Consider the following 18,036-nt stretch of genomic DNA (forward strand, 5'->3'; position numbering starts at 1 on the left):
GCAAATATACCAACTTCTCAACTCTCGAAAGCAGAATATCAAATTACATTCAGTGAATCTGATATGAATTCTGCAACAGAACATTTGTTCATGTCGTGTATAAAATCTAGTTTGTCTTCTGCATATTGGGGCTGAATTTCTCACTTCATTAACCAGACTCTGGGTGTCATGCTTAAATGCCTGGTTCCTGATAGCACCCAAAATCCAAATTCTGCTCAGCAAAATAAGGGAAGAAAGCTTAACTGTGACTGATAGCAGATGGAATTGATCTCAAGCAAGAATTCGAGATAAACCTTGTGTTCCAAGTCGTTTAAAGGAATTGGTGTCAATCAAGAATTTGAGATAAACCTTGTGTTCCAAGTTGTTTAAATTTAACCATGGCAGGTTTTGAACGCTTCTCATAGCAATGATCTCTGTGATTGCAGTGCTTCTTCTTGTTCATAAGACTCAATCTCCCATTTGATTTGATATAACATAACAGACCATAGTAATCCTCAGAATTATGGTAATGCTTCAGGGAAGTAAAAGAAATATATCAACAAAACAGTAAACACAAAAAATCGATGAAAAGAAAGAATAATATTCATGTATTGCACATCCTGAAGCACAACAACAACAATAAGCAAAACTAATGAAAGAGAAAAACCTCTTGAAACGATAATTTACAAGTTCTCCAAAATTAGAAGAGCTTTTTCTCTTCGACTAGAAGCAAAAAGAAAGAAAAAAACACACATCCCTCTCTCAAATCGGCATCTCAAACCGGCAAACAGGACAATAATGGCTCTGCTTCAACCACTTTTCAATGCAGTCCCCATGAAAAGTATGAGAACAAGGCATCTGAGAAGCATCTGATCCAACTTTAAGTTCTTCCAAACATATCACGCAGTTATCACCTTTCACGCGTCTTTTCTTGATATTTTCTCCACCTCTTTGTTCAAACTCTCCAGCTCCAACTCGAACCCTCTTCAGCATCTTCTTGACCAATGAAGCCTTCGCTGGAACCATGTTATAGTTGCCTGTTTCAAACTCTGACGTCGATTCTTCCAACGCTCTTTCTATCTCTTCCTCATACTCTTCGTCCTGGTTCACGTGTTGCACTAGTGTCCCCGATAAGTCTACATACAAAGGCAGGACTTTACTTCCCATGTCGGACATCGAGCTTCCGATTCTTTGTCCATGTTGGATGATATCATCGATGACAGCATTGAATAAAGGAGAACTGGGGTTGACTCCGAGGCTTCTTAACATGGGAGCAAGAAACTGGTAAGCTAGGTCAAGGTTTTTCAAAACACGGAGATCAAAACGAAGAGTTTCTTGCAAAGGTTCTGCATCTTCAAGGTAGGTGAATTGATCGATTAAGCAATAATGACGGATGACCTCGAGTTGAAGGGTGATGGTTACTTCAACTTGGACGGAACGGGGAGTGGGGTAACGGAGTTCTGGTTCAATCAGAGGTTGGTAAACGATGTGATGAAGGTCATCACACTGGTAACTATTGGAAGCCATTGGAGAAAAGTTTCGAAGGGAAAAGGTTTCTTTGGAGGATCACAATGGAAACCGGAAATATCAGTCCAAGTTATAATGATGAGGGCAATGGCGGCGGTTGCTTAGCGGTGAAATCCTCTATGTAATAGGAGAAGTAAATCCTACATGCAAGTAACAAGAGCAGAAAATAGTTTCTATTTTTATTTTCATAAAATTATATCAAAACTATTATAAGTATTAACACAAAAATAAAATTTAAATGCAACCAAAAAAATCTTATCATCACTTTGTCTAGTAATTTTAATATTTTTTATTTACAATTTTGTTATTACACATTGAAAAAATTGGAACATTAAAAAAATAAAAATAAAATTAGGTTTGGGATTTATGAAAAATAACTAATGAATTGAAAAAAATCAAAATTTTTGGCTTTAAGATCCATCTCTATCTAATTTGTTTTGGTAATAAAAACAAATTATATTTTATGAGAATTATTATGTTGTAGATATTTTATAATATCGGTAAGGGGATAAGTTATATATATGTAAATTGAAAAGAAAATAAAAACAGAACAAAAATAAATCAAGTAAAGAAAATTCAAACCCAATTTTTTTTCATTATTTCTATACTTTTTCTACAAATCTAATGACACCTATATATTATTACACATTTTCTTCATTTTTTTATATCCTTAACATCATTATTTTTCTTCTATAAATAATTATTTTTTTATATCATCAAATTTTAATACTCAATTTTTCATTTTAAAATAATATTTATCGAAGCATTGTTACACTAATACATTTTATACACATATATAAAAAACAAAAGTAGGTAAAAAGAGAGATATATTCTACACTAGATCTCAAACTATAATCTTTAAACTGTTTCCCCATTGAAATACAAAAGAAATTAAGCCTCTCTAGCATATTAACTACAATTGGTTCAAACAGACCAGGAACTTCTCACAGTTGGTTCAAATAGACCAGGGCAAAGCCCAAACAGCTAAAGCATCATCGAAGTAACAGGTCACTGTGCTGAGCGAGTGGTGGCTGTCTTCTTAAAATCAATTTTGTCAACCTTAACTTCACCATCAATTAGTTCATACACGTATACCACAACGCGCAGGCCATCGATGTCCATGAGCACAAAGCTTGGGTTTACATCGTATGTGAAACTACTGTATGCACCAGTGGCTGAGCCAGGGTTTATGACAACACCACCCTCATGCTTGTATGCTTTGAACTGATGGGTGTGACCAGTTACAAGGATATCGACGTCCAATTGCCTTTGAAGCATTGCTAGTGAATCCAAATCCCCCCAAGGAATGACCTGTTGAAAGTTAAAAGGAATACAAAAAGAAAAATGTATTAACTATTACTAACTTCTGTATAATCATATGAAGCACTGTTAACTATAAGATGGACTGGCCGATAAAAGCTAGTTATTAAATGAATTCAGGATAATCTCCTATGGTCAACTGAGAATGCTGCCTAACATAAAGCTTTTTCTTTTTTCGCTTTTGGACAGGGAGCTCATCCACTCACAGGGAGACTGAAAGCAGTGGGTGGAAATCTGCTATCTAATACCGGAGAAGGGTATCTAAAACCAGCTAGGAAAAGTTCCCACATCTCAGATTGCCCATGGAACACCTGGATCCTACATTCTCTCTGCAGAGAAAGGACCTAGCAGTCTGTTAAACACGTACACTAGACGTTATAAAACAAAGTTCAGACAAGTCAATGACACAGTAAAATAGCTTCACACACACTCTAAGGTGCCCCCTCAATCCCAACATTATTCTTGCATCCAGCATGAAATGACATCAACAAGGGAACGTTGGAAAGCTCTTCACATTTTTCATTGCGTTATCACTCTATGATTAAACAAATGCTCAAGTGGATATAATTTTGTTGTCCACTTTATTAAAATGAAGTAATAATAAAAATTTAAGAAATTCAATATGTTTGTAAATGTAAAAAACTTGGGAACCAAATAAATTCTGTACTGCCACTACACATAGAGGAAATCAGGATCTAAATTCATCATATATTTTAATATTGCAAACCTAAATAATAACATTCAAATGTAGGGTTGGATCCAACAAAACATAAAAGTACACAGACATAAGGAAGATAAAACCTGGTGACCATGGCATATCCCAAGCTTGAACTGACCAATTGTCAGTGTTTTGTTCTCTGGATAACGGGAATCTTCATCAAATTCACCTCGAGTAACATGCAAATCAGGGCAAAGACTCTTGAAGTAATCATGAACTTCCTGCTCATAAAAAGTATGCACAAGAATAACTTTACTTACAATCTCAGGCACTTACAAGAAAGGAAATACAAGGAAAATGTTAGAAATAATTCTACAATACTATAATGAAAATATCTTGTTGGATCGAAATTTTGAGATTTGATAGTTAAATGGAAGTTTCATCCTGAAAGCAGGCAAAATAAAAGGAAAAATCATCAACCCTCATGCAAAAGAGTTAAACTCAGGCCACAAAATGAAAACATGTAAACTAGAGCTACTGAAATTATTTCTGGTAGACTTAATGAAATTGCGCAAGATGTTATGAAATTGATAAACAATCTCCTTCCACTACTAAAAATTTCTAACAGAATAAGTTTCCAGCACAAAAAGGAAGTATACTAGATAATTTGTACATTAATGCCTTCTCAGTTCTGTAATTAAACATGGATGCTAAGGACTGGTGCTCTTACAATCAAATTCATTACTCATCTACATAAGATAAACTATGGCTAAATTTTTTAGCTACAATCTGCACAAATGCACAGAAGGGCAACCAATGATACACATCAGATAATTACAGCAGCTGAAATTCATTGTGTCACCACCCTGTTTCATCATCCAGCCTCAACATGGACATCATTTGGTATTCACTCACAAGCGTAAGCATGTAAAACCAAAAACCGAAAGCCAAAGGAAACTCAAGATAGCATAGATGTTCTTTCTAGAATACCACTGATAATGCAATAAGGCCCAATAGCATAAACAGAAATAAAAATCATATCAAAAATAAATATAATTAGATAGAACCAAAAGGAATTCTAAACATTTAACACCATGGCCAGAAAACAAGTAGAAAGACTCAAGTAAAAAGTGGTAAGGTTACTTTGACACAGAGATTGCCAGTGCAAATGATGTGCTGAATCTTGCCAGGAACAAGCATGGACTTGAACTTTGGAGGCAGATCAGGTGCCCTGTGAGGAATATGAAGGTCCCCTATTGCTAACACCAACACCATCCTTCTACAACCAACCCAGTCAACAGCTTTCCTCAATTCTACACTAAAAAGAGAAGGAAAAAAAGGTCTTTCTTTCTCTCTCAATACTCAACCATCCTCAAAAGCTGCAGAAACCCAGATCATTTCTCAGCAATTCATTGATGAAACAAGACTGCCCACATCAAAAAAAAAAAAACTTGAAATTTCACATGGAAATGACAGCTTTTAAACCCAGAAAGATTCTTAAAGGAGAAAAATAACGGTCCAACAGACTACAAATCAACGAACAGGAATCAAGTATCAATTCTGAGAAGAAATTCTAAAGGAGGAATCGTTAATTACCCTTTAAATGAAAGAAAAAGCGATCATTAGCAAATAGCAACGCCTAAGTGCAGAAGGAAACCCAGACCGATTCCTTCTAGTCCGTCTCGGCAAGTCGATGCTGTTAAACTAAAAACCGGAAATATTAATGGATTTTTCTTTCTGTTTTAAACTTTTTCCTTATTAGCACAACTTTCCCAAAGTGGGTGCTTGGAACTTTAGGTAGTGGGCTGGGCTGCTCTTATCCCGAGCTATGACAATGTCCCCATTTCCCATTCCTTTTAGTCAAGGGAAATGCATTAGTACAAATGAAAATGTGAAGACCCTTTTTTTCTTTTGCTACAACAAATTTCTTTATCTGGGAGAGAAAAGGATAAGTTCTTCATTGTATATCCTTATAAAGAAATAAAAAAACAAATATTTAATTTGATAATGATGTGAATTTGATCTAACAACTCATTTTTTGTTCTTTTCTGGTTGTTCACTCACTGGTTTTTTATCTAGTTTTGGATGGATGTGATCCCCCATTCTAAAGCTTTGACATTACCGCTAAAACTGCTTTGTTGTCCTGATTGAAACTTGTACTGTTCTAAACAATGTTCATAGGTTGTTTCATCAGACCAGCTTTAACTAGGTACTAAGATTACCATGTCTGCTAACACCCATTGTTCATTACAAGAGCATTGATACAGATTCCATGGTTCCAATGCCTTTCATCAACCAAGGCTTCTTCTAAGTTCAATCTTCAGCAGTTGGGGTTGATAATGGGAAATTGCCTCAGGAAGAAAACTCAGGACCTCAACTATCCACAACCTGAACCAGCTCATCCACCAACTGGTTTTGTCTCTCGTTTTTCTTTTTGTCTGTAAAAAATTTTCCATTGGAAAATATTGTAGACTTGAAGATGATTTCTTTTTTTTTTTGCAAATTTGAAATATTGATTCTGAGTTTTCATTTCTTTTCAAGGAGTTGATGCCATTCATATTTCTGGTGCCAAGAAGATCTCTACATCATCAGTTCAACAACGGACTTCGTCTGGTTATGCAATTTCTAATCTATCATTGCGTCTTTCTTCTTCTTTAGAGCTGTTTTTAACCATGAACGATCCGTTCATATTGTTTTTCATTCCTGATGCAGCAAAGTCTAGCAAAGATGAACAATGTGGTGCAGCACTCCAAGAGAGAAGCAGGCATGTTTCTTCGTATTCACGTAAAGGTATAAACTAATGAATTCCCGGTCACTATAATGTAATGAGTTTCTTATCTTTTGTAATTTCTGGAATTCGACCTTAAACATGAAAATAATTAAAAAATTAAAAATATAATATAGTAAAATAATAAATTAATATTTAATAAGAGAAACAGATCAATATTTATATTTTTTATATAACTTTCAAATTAATTATGAATATTTATAAGTTTAAGAGTTATATACTTTATATATCGTAAAGTTATATACTTTACATGCTCCATTTCCTTTATAGAAGTGCGAAGGAAGAATAGAAAGCAGGGTTTTCCAGCAAATCCGAGAGATTGGCCAGTTTCAAAGGTGAAAAAGGTCGGAAGGGTTCCTGCCCGAAACATCAACGGCTTTCGTTACAGTGTCTTGAGGGCTGCCACCCAGAAATTCAGTGATGAGAATTTAATCGGAGAAGGTGGTTTTGGAGGTGTGTATTTAGGGTACATAAATCTAAGCAGTATGGATGCAGCAAATCCAAACACTAGCAGGGCAGTTGCCATCAAGAAGCTTGGAAGAAGAGGGGTGCAGGGCGATGAACAATGGAAGGTCTTGCTCTGATCAAATTTCTCTCACTTCCTCTCTTTTCTCTGCAAATCTGAGAACTATATTTTTGTTGAGAGTGCAGAATGAACTGAGATTTTTGAGCACATTCAATCATCCAAACGTTGTGACGCTCGTGGGGTATTGCTACGAGAGAGATAACAGACTTTTGGTTTATGAGTACATGTGCAAGGGAAGCTTGGATGCCCATCTCTCAAGTGGTAAAGCACAACACTGTAATTCCTCCGCCATAGACAAATAATAATGTAACTAACATGAACAAGCTGGGATGCCATGCAGAAAATGATACAGAGCTAAACTGCAGTAGAAGAATCAAGATAGCTGTTGGAGCAGCGAGGGCGGTAGATTACCTTCACACTCGTCCCAAACCAGTCATTCACCGTGACCTCAAAGCTTCCAATATCCTTCTTGATGCTGTAAGTTTCTACCATGATTCTGATTTCCTATGCTTCTGATACTTACACATGCACTAACTAGCATTTTATCCTCAAACCGTTGCATGGATCCTCACTGAACAAAGTATTCATTTTTGTAAATATGAAAAGCTATGAGGGTCACATTGCAGGATTTCAATCCCAAACTGTCAGATTTTGGACTGGCTAGGTTCGGACCGCTCGACGACCAATCATACGTTAGCACAAGGATCCTTGGCACGAGAGGATACTTCGCTCCTGAATACTTTAAAACAGGTACGTTTCTCAGCTTACCATCCTAAAGGCAGAGAAAGTTTCATATTGAGCTAAATTTTATGCACTTCACAGGGCATTTGACAGTAAAAACTGATGTATACAGTTTTGGGGTTGTACTCCTGGAAATACTGTCTGGCTGCGTTGCAGTCAAGAAATATGCTGACGGTACTACCAGGGATCTGCCTGTGTGGGCTAAACCACATCTAAGCAACCAAATGGAACTGCATAACATCATCGACATGAGAATAGCAAGGGACATCGAGATGGACGAAGCTCATAAATTTGCCACAATCATCCAGCAATGCCTTAGCTCAGACCCCAAGGATCGACCCACAATGTCAGAAGTACTAGCAGATTTAGAACAATTGCAGCAAAACATGTTATTAAGCAATTTGAACTCAATTGGATTATCCAAGTACCATAGAAGTAGAAGGGCACTCATCACTTAACAAAGTTACCAAGTTGTACAGCAGATGTCTTATGTAATTTTCTTTTTTGGTCAATTTGCTGAGGTACCAAAGCCTTCCTTAAAAACTTCATTTATTAAGCTGGATAGCAAGTTTTGCAATTTCTTAGAGTTATCTTCTTCGTTTTTGAAATATTTGTTTCATGATGATAGCCTAACTCATATTACATGAAAGCTAATCACTAAGCAAATTCATATTCTACAATATGACTGATATGCATCTGCATCAAAATTCATAAACACATAAAGATAAGTATCAGAATTCATGGAATGGAATAAGGTTTAGATTAATATGCATCACTGAAAGGAAGGTACTGATACAATAATGAAAGAAGCTGACTACCACAATGAGAAACTCTAATCCTCACGAAACAAAAGGAGGTGGTGTTATATGAAATGCAAAAATTGCATCAAAAAAGCAAGCTCAAAATTACATTTTTATCAGCAACAAAAAAAATATACATACACATAGGAAATTTACAGATGGAATCAATATACTCGTGGAGATTGCCTATGAGCCGGTAATGGAGATGCAATGGGTGTAATATTCATAGGAGAACGATGATGTCTCATTGGAGATTTCCGAACAGGAAGTGGAACAGGCTGCTGTTCTGAATGAGAGTGTTTGGATACATTTTTAGGGGCTTCAAGCTGCTCCAGTGCCGCCAAAACCACTGACATTCGAGGCCTGAGTTTAGCTTCACTACTTAGACACTGTAAAGCAAGGGTAGCAGCTGTATAAGCACCTTTCTGGGGGTACTGGCCCCCCAACTTAGTGTCCATAATTCGAAATAATTTTCTTTTGTCACCCAAATATGGTTTTGCCCAGTCTACTAGATTCTGCTCCACACCAACTTTTGTTTTATCAACAGCACGTCGTCCAGACAATAGTTCAAGCAGCACAACTCCAAAGCTGTATACATCACTCTTAGCAGTCAATCGACCTGTTCAACAATCAAAGCTTCATTATGTGTAACTTCTGACAATATAAATATGGAAGCTTCATTTAGTGGAGTACCATCTCACAGACAACATATTGTATCTTAGTGCCTACTTTTTTTAGGACAAACAGTTCTCGCATATGAAAGATAGAACCCAGGAAAAAGTTGCTTTGACTTGACTAAGTATCATACTTTTGGACCCAAGGCACTGCATATAAAAGACAGAACCAAACAATATGTGGCCTTCACTTTAGATACCTTCATGGCAATTAGAAAATTATTAGATGATTAGAAGGACCCACTATCTGACTCGAACTTTTGTTATCTGGGTACATCTTTTCCCCACTAATAAAGATAAAATATTGAAAGAAAGAGTCAAGAAAGAAAGTTATCAGAAGTAGCTGCAGACGAAAACCTATGAACTTTCAAGTTCAACCAGGATAAGTTTCCTTCTCAGTGATTTTGAACCTTCTTATCTTAAAGAACTATGTAAAGCAAGTACCTTCTCAGATTTATATGATAAGATAAATTTTGTTGAGCAACAATTACCTCCAATAGCAAATTAAGATAACTAAGAACTTATGAGCAGGCTTCAAAAACAGCAAGCATTAATATGGGAATTTCACTAAATCTCATACCTGTAGCAACATATTCAGGGGCTGCATAGCCATGAGTACCCATGACCTGAGTCGACACATGAGTCCTATCACCAGTAGGCCCTGCCTTGGCCAATCCAAAATCAGAAAGTTTAGCATTGAATTCCTGCATCCAATGGATTATTAGCATCAGTAACATATACAAAATTTATAATACATATAAATTAGACATATTATTGAAAGGCACAAAATTATTCCTTTTTCTTTACTCAGCATACCGCATCTAGTAGAATATTAGAAGCTTTGAAATCGCGATATATGACTTGGGATTTTAAATCATGAAGGAAAGAAAGCCCTCTAGCAGCACCTATGGCAACCTTAAGCCTTACTGCCCAAGAAAGTGGCTGTGGCCCTCCTGTTAAACAAGACATAGCATCAAAGGTTACAAAGTACTCAAGTAGTTCCACAATATGCAGATCTTCTAGTGTTGGGTCGTTTTCCACAATATGGAGGCTTCCCTTTTTATGTTTCGACACAACTATTTGAGGGTAAAAATAAATTTGCAGAGAGTAACTACATATAATACAATGGAATTGGATTCCAAAAACCTTATCAATTAATGGGACAAAATACTTTCAAAAAGATGATTCTCTGAAAAAATTCATTGGATGTGATACTTACTTCTAAAAAGATGATTCTCTAAGCTTCCTTTAGGCATGAACTCATAGACCAAAAGTCGGTTCTCACCCTCCAAGCAATATCCAATCAACTTAACCAGATTTGGATGATGAAGTTGGCCAAGATAATCAACTTCCGTCTGAAATCAACTTGCTATCAGTAAATATTGCCCCCAAAAAAAAAGATCAAGGAAAAGAAAACGAAGTAATAAAAAGATAAAGATGTTATAGAAACAAAACCTACCAACCACTCTTTGTGGCCTTGAAACCCTTCAGGTTTAAGCTTCTTGACAGCAACAACCATTCCTGATCCCGGCTTTGCAGCAGATAATGTGTGTTCATCAATCCATCCTTTAAAAACATAACCAAAACCACCTTCACCAAGAAGACTGTCAGGACGAAAGTTTCTGGTGGCATTCTTCAACTCATTGAAGGAGAAAGGTTTCAAATTGGGGGATGACAATATTTCTCCTTCAGTCCTTGGTGTAGGAAGACATCCAGAACTGCTTGTATCACTGAAAGATGGGATTGTCAGGCTTGAAGGAGCTGAAGAACGACTGGTTTTGCTGGAAATTCTTGAGCCACCTGATGCTGGAAAGAAAAAAACAAATTCCCAAGTTCTGGTTATTAAATGGAGAACAGAGTACTGTATGCATTTTCATATATGGAACACGTAATATGGCAAAGCACATTATTTTATTTCCATATGGAACTTTGTCTATTTTTTAGAAGCAAACTTCTTTTCCATCTAGCTTAATACAGATCATCAAATATCATTGGGGGCTTAGATATTAATTTGTTGATCCTCACTACATGGTGATGGTGAATTTACAATAGACCTGGTTAACCAAACAAAGTTATTTCAATAGGGGTTTGCCACATAGACATCCCTGATTTAAAACCCTGCAACAATCACTAGGCAAAAAATTCGCAGATTATGCATGAGTCATAGAACTCCAAGCACCTACAACTTACTGTGCATACCATTTCCATTTTCTTCAAAATATAGATTTGTATATCTTTTCTCTGTATGAACCGTACATATTCATATTGACATGAAGTCTCCAAAAATTATAATAGAAATTTTGTCAGCCAAGCTTACACTTTCTTTTAGTTTGCACAATGAAACTCATTAAAAATTCATCGAAAAGAGAGCACCATCCAGAATCAAATAGTTTCAAGTGAATTGGATCTAGTCCCAACACAAAGCCTCACATTCAAACTCAAGCTATTTAAGAACAGTCTCAAGAATCTAACTTTGAGCAGCTCTCTCTATACCTTGACCCAGAACTAAAGCCCGGGGACAACAACACCAGAAAGGATAAAATGAATGTAATTAATACGGATAAGCTTTTTACAAGGAAAAAATAGAATAAACCCCCAAAAGAATACCAAAAAAGAAAGTCAAATCCAACATAAAAATAGAACCTGTACATCTAAAAAAACCATCCAAAAATTTGAGCAAAAACAAGAAACCACCAAAACAACAGAAACCCATCAAAAGAAAGTTGTAAAGGAAAGAAAAGGTTACCAGAAGTTGCATGGGGGCTTTGGCTGGAATCGACTCTAGTAGAAGAAAATAAGCAGTTGCCCATCACAGAGAGAGATTAATACTTCACGAAAATGAAACCCAAAGAAAAAAAACAAATCCAATACCACTCTCTTTCTTCTTTCTTTTTCTTTTATATGAGCTATCCAATTTAACGAGCCATGATAATTTCTCAGATCCTTTAAGAGAAGAAAGGGAACTTAAAAACGGCTCTCGTTGGATTGGAATTTTGTTTCCCTTACGTGGAGCTTTGGTTTGGTTTGGTTTTGTCGGTTAAGCTGTTTGAAAAGTTTCAAGTTGGAAAGAGAACTAAATTCTTAGCTGAAAATAAGCAGAAAAAAATTTTAAAAAAAAAAGAAACAGAGAGAAGGAAACCTCAGAGAAGAAACTGGAGTTGGCGTCTCTTTTGGCTTTGAGGAGGATGTGGGAGAGAGACGAGACACGACACGACAAACGCGTGAGCGGGGACTTGGCCTCAGCTACTACGTGTACACCCCACGAAAGGCAAATGGACTCGGCTTGGCTTTGGCTTGGTGCTGGTGGACGAATGAATTCCTCTTCATTGCCACCTCTTTTCTTTTATATCTTCTGTCAGAAATTCATTCCTTACGTAAAATGACTAAATTCTCCCTTCTTTCGATTTAAGTCCACCTGCTTTTTACGTCTAAAAGTCAACCTCAACTGATGTTCCCTTTTTGTTTTTAATTTGCTTTCCTGAATTATCCCAATAAAATTTTATTTTTATTTTTTACTTTTTAATAAATAATTAATATTATCTCTTCTGATGGTAATAATTCCCTTTGACTTAGTTTGATGGGAAATTAAAATAAAATAAATAGATATCATTATTTGCTTTAGAAAGAGTTTATAATTAAATTAATAGAGATAAATATATATATATATATATATATATATACATGATTTTGAAGTTAGCAAGATTTAAAAAAAGAAATGTAATTTAATGGTAAAAAGATTTATTTTATTTTATTTAGATTTCATAAGTAGTATAAATTTAAATAATTTTAAATTTTTAAATATAAAATTTTAATTTTTCTTTAAATATGATCATTTGTATAAATTTAAATATTATATTATGCGTCATAAAAATAGATTAATTACGTATACGTCTTTACCCTTATCAAATAACTTTATAAACGAAATGTAGTTTATATTTTTTATATTATTTGATGAAATTTTTATTATTATTATTATTATTATTATATGTTAGAATGAAAATTACCATTTGGTGGGATCCTTTTTTGGTAATTTTGGATGGATAAAGACGATATCATTTTTGTGTGAACATTTACTCATGTAGAACTTTTAATAATGGACAGGCAGGTTGGCTTGAAAATTGAAACCGGTTGGTAAAATGTTAGTTAAACTTCTACTTCTTTGATATTAAATTTGGTTTGGGAAACATAACTGGAAACCATATAAATGTGAAGGCATATGCCGAAAATTTCTCTAAAATCATGTTGCACGTGCTATGTATAATTAGAAATTTTGCTTTACTTCTAATTCACCTCTTGCCGTCTTTCCACTAACAACTATTCATTTTCAATTATGTCCCTCGTGTTTTTATTAAAATCTAGCTATTGTTTTATTAATTATTTTCATTAAAATATTTGTACTATATGTTTGGGACATTATTTTTCTTTTTTTCTTCTTAATCTTTTCTCGTAAATTTTGTTCTCTTGTCAAGAGTAATTTTTATTTTAAAAAATTGAACATGTGTTATTTTTAAACATACATAAAAAAAATCTACGTGTAGGGCAAATATCTAATTTAGACATATTATTTTTTCATATATATTTATGATAATTTTAAGTATATAATATTTTAAAAAATCTTGAATTATTTAAAAAATTTAAATAAATTTTTATATGTTTAATTAAGTTTTTTTTATTTTAAGTAAATAAAATTTTATAACTAATAATTGATTAACTATCGTTAATCAAAACACCCCTTATTGATTTATATTAAATGATGTTGATATGGTATACTGATATGTTATAATGGATAGTAATATAATATAATAATATAATTATGTAGCATTTTTCACCATTAATGTCAGCATCACTTCAATGTCATATTGTCCTAAAACGACAAGTAATAACTGTAACTAATAACAATTAATCAATCATTAGTTAGGAGTAACTATTCAGTCTAAAATAATTATAAGAACTTCATTAAATATAATAAAAAATAATTATTTATTTTAATTTTTTAAATAATTTAAAACTTTTTAAAACATTATATCATAATTTTATCAATTGCAGATAAATGTGTGTAGAAGCATAAAAGATATTTATAAGTAAAAAGTAAATAAATATTGAACTAGTAGTATTTAATTAACAAATACAATAACATAAGAGTGCATTTTTTTTCATTTTAAATAAAAAAAAAAGGTTCACGTAGGGCGTGAGAAGAAATTATTTTGTTAATGAAAGAAAAAAGCAACGTCAGCATTAGCTAAGCAAGTAACGTCCATTGACGTAAAGGCATCTTATTCTAAAGGGCCCTTGGGCCCTTCCCCACATGGCCAATGTCCATATAATTCCATTACATTTTTTAGTTTTTTTTTTATTTTTGTCTATTTTTTAAAATATTTTATTTTAATTTTTTATATTATTACATAAATTTATTTTACATAAATTCTTATTTTTATATTATAAAAATTCTATATTATAATAAAAAACATTTTAAAATCAAAATTTATCTTAATTTCTGTAAAAATCAGCTACAGAAGAAGATAAAGAGTGTGGAGAATATAAAATATTTATTCTGTAGAAGATTTTGATCGCATTTGACCAAAATTCTTTTCCATGTGCAATCTCTGTTCACATTTGGGACCCTACCATTTGGAATATTTTCCAAGCTTCTAATTCTAGGAAGGAACCAGGCTTTATGAAATATATCTCTCACTTTCTTTCTTTATACTTTACACATAAGCTGAATGAACAGCTTATATCCAGCATTATAGAATCTGTATTTAATTTTAAATTTACATAAGAATACCTCATTGAATTGCCCATGAACCCTTCCCAAACCTTCAAGTTTTTAATAAAGACTACTTTGATGGATAAGCAAAGCCATTCTGACATAGACCATGGTCAATTCTGCCATGACCAGGTTAAAAATTTAGTTATCATATCATAACTTTCGAGTAATAATTTTATCGATAATTTATCGAATTATATCCGTTTTTGTTTGATTGATACTTTTATTTTCTGGGTTTTTACCTTTGGTTTGCATGATTGCATCTTCTTGCAATATTGGGAAAGCATTCTGTATCCAAATCCTCCTGATTTCTTGCCTGTTTCAATAGAAAAAAATGTTTTTTTTCCCCTGTAAAATGTGTGTGAAAAGGTTACTGTTGGGAGTGATCTTTGACTCTTATCTGGCCATGTGGGGACATATGGCAAATGCAATGTGTCTAATCCAATGGCATATCTTGCTGAAAAGTAAAGCAGCAGCTGTTTAGGGTTTGGACTTCCTTCAAGTTTTCCCATATATATATATATAGATATATTTTAATTCTATGACTCCTTTGATTTGTCTTCCCCTTCTTTTCTGGGCTTATATTTTCTATGAATCTTTGTGTTTATATTTATTCCAAAGTCCTCCATTGTTGACAATTCTTTCCTGGAGGATCTTTTTCTTTTGGAAAAAAATTAATTACATTGAACAAAGCTTCATTGTGAGGATAACAAAAAGGTCAAAACCCTTTTGTCGTTACGATGGATAGGATGGGTCGAAAGTCCATGTTTAGCTAATTCATGTTCTGTTTTATTATTCTTGACAATTTGTGTTGTCTTATTATAATCATGCCGTATTTAGATAAAATATTAGTAAATATTTAAATAAATATAACAAAATATCATTAATTAGATGAATTTTAATTTCAAATACTTATATAAACAGGTTTATTATGATTGTGATACATGATATGATATAAAAAATTCATTTAAATAGTACTCGAGTATTTAATTTATTGATTGATATATAGTTTTCTTATCTAAAGAATAAAGTTCGAATCTTTCTTTCTTAACTATAAAAAAAATTTATTTAAATATAATTAGTGTGATTAAATTGAATTTTATTTAATTTCTTGCCTGCGAATGAAAACAGGAAAGAGCATTGTGTGAAGGACTAATGACCATATTGTCTGATCTGCCCCCCACCCTAATTTGGTTTCACGTTTTGACAAGGTAAAAAAAGTCCTGTCAATGTATTTTTCTTGAAAGATCCTAATTTTTGGAAGTTTCATTATTAATCCAAAACACTAGTTGACATTGTAACAGCCGTTTCCATGGGGGGCTTTGCTTAGCCCTTGGCTGGAAACTTCCAAATAAAATCATACACTGCTACAGCTGTTTCTTTGAAATTTCCAAAAGAAATGAAATGACTCGAGAAAAGGCACAAAGTGAGAAAACCCAAAGAAAGAAGAAACACAAAAGGGCGATTACCATGCATCTCTCAAGTTTTTACAAGTGTAGGGTTCATAACATTCTAACTTATGGTATTGTATAATACCCTTGTTATTAGAGTGAACAAATGAATCGATTGGATAATTTAGTCTCTCTCTCGTACTTAAAAATCAAATAAATTAAATATTTTTAAAAAATTGATTAAATATAAAATTAATTTAATCGATTTGGTTTTGGATCAATGAAACAAAATTTTATTATTTTTTTACAAATTATAATATTAAAATTTATAAACTTCATTTATAATTATAAAATATATAATTTTATATATATAATATATTACTTTATTATATATATAAAATTTGTATAAATAATAACTAATTATAAACAATATATTATAAAAATTAAAACGTTAACTAATAAAATTATTAAGTGTAATAATATAAATAAAATCTATTATAAGTTGTAGTAATACTTATGTATAAATTAATAACACAATTTATATGTTATAAAGTTTTATATCAAAGTTTGTATAAATAATATGTTATAAAAACTAAGGTGATAATTAATAAGGTTATTAAGTGCAATCATATAAATAAGGTTTATTATAAGTTATAGTGATTTTATGTATAAATTAAATATGTATATATAATGTTTGTACAATTATATATATATATTCATAACATTTTATATTATGAAATATTATTACGGTGTAATAATTATAATATATTAATATGTAAGATATTTACTATCATATACTATAATATTAACATATACGTTGTACCATTTAAAATATATAACTTATAATTTCATATTAATGTAAATTTATAAACAAACAAATATATATAATTAAAATTAAATTACTATAGTTATAATTTGTATACGTACATTTAATAAATTAATATATTTTAAGTATAAGGTTACTATTAATTCTTCTTAATATTTATAAAAATAAAAAATTAGTTTAGTTTTTAGGATGATTTGGTCTAAAAACTTTAAAACAGAAAACTGATCAAAAAATCAATTAAACCAAATTATTTTACTTAAATCACATTTAATTTGGATAAATAATTAGTTTAGTTTGGTTTTATTCACCCTTACTCATTACTTGTAGAGAAGAGAAACTATATCTTGATTCAGGTTTATCTCGATCTTGGTACACCTTACATTATTGAAAAATTGGATTTATTTTGATACTATTTATTATTAATTCACATTTTTAATTTAAAAAATATATTTATTAAATGAAAAATTATTTTTGTTACGTCTTTCATTTATTGACAGGGGAACCGTAACATATGTATCAAAATGATTGACTCTACGGGTTTTAGAACAACAATTACCAGCCTCATAAAGCAAACACAAAGCCGCGTTGCTGGGGTTAGATACTGTCCCGGGGGTGGAATGGACCGGATGGTTGGTGTGGGTCACGGCTAGTCCCTTTCTGATATGACAAATTGATTGACCGAAGCAGGGGCCCCAAGGCGCTCCTCCTCCCCTCTATCACGGAAGAATCCCAAGTCCTAAGTCCAAACCAGTTGTTTCAACGTTGCAAGAGACGTGTGAAAACCTTTCCTAAAATCCCTTTGTTTTTGTCTCATAAAAGTCTTCTGTTTCCAGACAATTTCTCATCCAGGTTTTACCTTGCTGCTCAATCCCTTGGCTACAATCTCAGGTCTTTATTCAATGTACACAATTAAAGCATTGATAAATACAAGTTCGACAGAGAGGTTTTCAGCCTAAAACTCTTCTTCTACCTACATCTATCAGCGTACCAGCTTACCCTCTTCAATGCAAAAAGGCGTAAGCAGTTATAGCCATGGATT

General features: G+C 32.9%; 3 protein-coding genes across 5 annotated transcripts; 1 reads left to right on the top strand and 2 right to left on the bottom strand.

The window, feature by feature from the left end:
* Positions 1-2,316: 2,316 nt before the first annotated feature.
* Positions 2,317-5,345, bottom strand: LOC18610454 (vacuolar protein sorting-associated protein 29). Of its 2 annotated transcripts, none has more exons than XM_007046114.3 (4): positions 5,081-5,345; positions 4,628-4,910; positions 3,628-3,765; positions 2,317-2,817 (listed from the first exon to the last, which is right to left on the bottom strand). In XM_007046114.3, the coding sequence occupies exons 2-4, from the start codon at positions 4,757-4,759 to the stop codon at positions 2,515-2,517; spliced, it is 573 nt and encodes a 190-aa protein (XP_007046176.1). In that variant the 5' UTR covers positions 4,760-4,910; positions 5,081-5,345; the 3' UTR covers positions 2,317-2,514. The 2 variants fall into 2 exon arrangements, with proteins under 2 accessions (XP_007046176.1, XP_007046175.1); XM_007046113.3 differs by having other exon boundaries at positions 4,628-4,863; positions 5,081-5,344.
* Positions 5,346-5,642: 297 nt separating this feature from the next.
* LOC18610455 (putative serine/threonine-protein kinase PBL11) lies at positions 5,643-8,068 on the top strand. 2 transcript variants are annotated; one of them, XM_018115861.2, is made up of 8 exons: positions 5,643-5,896; positions 6,026-6,097; positions 6,197-6,274; positions 6,543-6,844; positions 6,924-7,059; positions 7,139-7,275; positions 7,425-7,548; positions 7,621-8,068. In XM_018115861.2, exons 1-8 carry the CDS (start codon positions 5,824-5,826, stop codon positions 7,995-7,997), a joined length of 1,299 nt encoding a protein of 432 aa, XP_017971350.2. In that variant the 5' UTR covers positions 5,643-5,823; the 3' UTR covers positions 7,998-8,068. The 2 variants fall into 2 exon arrangements, with proteins under 2 accessions (XP_017971350.2, XP_007046177.3); XM_007046115.3 differs by having other exon boundaries at positions 6,026-6,274.
* A 208-nt stretch (positions 8,069-8,276) lies between these two features.
* Positions 8,277-12,332, bottom strand: LOC18610456 (putative serine/threonine-protein kinase PBL3). The gene is made up of 7 exons (XM_088804068.1): positions 12,153-12,332; positions 11,760-12,055; positions 10,473-10,819; positions 10,233-10,368; positions 9,830-9,966; positions 9,594-9,717; positions 8,277-8,958 (listed from the first exon to the last, which is right to left on the bottom strand). Exons 2-7 carry the CDS (start codon positions 11,821-11,823, stop codon positions 8,504-8,506), a joined length of 1,263 nt encoding a protein of 420 aa, XP_088660194.1. The 5' UTR covers positions 11,824-12,055; positions 12,153-12,332; the 3' UTR covers positions 8,277-8,503.
* Positions 12,333-18,036: the final 5,704 nt, after the last annotated feature.

This window comes from Theobroma cacao, chromosome 2 (assembly GCF_053813885.1).
Source record: "Theobroma cacao isolate CCN51 chromosome 2, ASM5381388v1, whole genome shotgun sequence".
Lineage (NCBI taxonomy): Eukaryota > Viridiplantae > Streptophyta > Magnoliopsida > Malvales > Malvaceae > Theobroma > Theobroma cacao.

Excerpts from the sequence above, each read along its gene's own strand:
- LOC18610454 (XM_007046114.3), bottom strand. The coding sequence starts at position 4,759 with ATGGTGTTGGTGTTAGCAATAGGGGACCTTCATATTCCTCACAGGGCA. Across the intron at positions 3,766-4,627 it reads CTGGCAATCTCTGTGTCAAA|GAAGTTCATGATTACTTCAA; the intron begins GTAACCTTACCA and ends TTTTATGAGCAG. Across the intron at positions 2,818-3,627 it reads GGATATGCCATGGTCACCAG|GTCATTCCTTGGGGGGATTT; the intron begins GTTTTATCTTCC and ends AACTTTCAACAG.
- LOC18610455 (XM_007046115.3), top strand. The coding sequence starts at position 5,824 with ATGGGAAATTGCCTCAGGAAGAAAACTCAGGACCTCAACTATCCACAA. Across the intron at positions 7,060-7,138 it reads GGATGCCCATCTCTCAAGTG|AAAATGATACAGAGCTAAAC; the intron begins GTAAAGCACAAC and ends GATGCCATGCAG. Across the intron at positions 7,276-7,424 it reads CCAATATCCTTCTTGATGCT|GATTTCAATCCCAAACTGTC; the intron begins GTAAGTTTCTAC and ends GTCACATTGCAG.
- LOC18610456 (XM_088804068.1), bottom strand. The coding sequence starts at position 11,823 with ATGGGCAACTGCTTATTTTCTTCTACTAGAGTCGATTCCAGCCAAAGC. Across the intron at positions 10,369-10,472 it reads AAGGCCACAAAGAGTGGTTG|ACGGAAGTTGATTATCTTGG; the intron begins GTAGGTTTTGTT and ends AGTTGATTTCAG. Across the intron at positions 9,967-10,232 it reads AGAGAATCATCTTTTTAGAA|GAGGGCCACAGCCACTTTCT; the intron begins GTAAGTATCACA and ends CTTGTTTAACAG.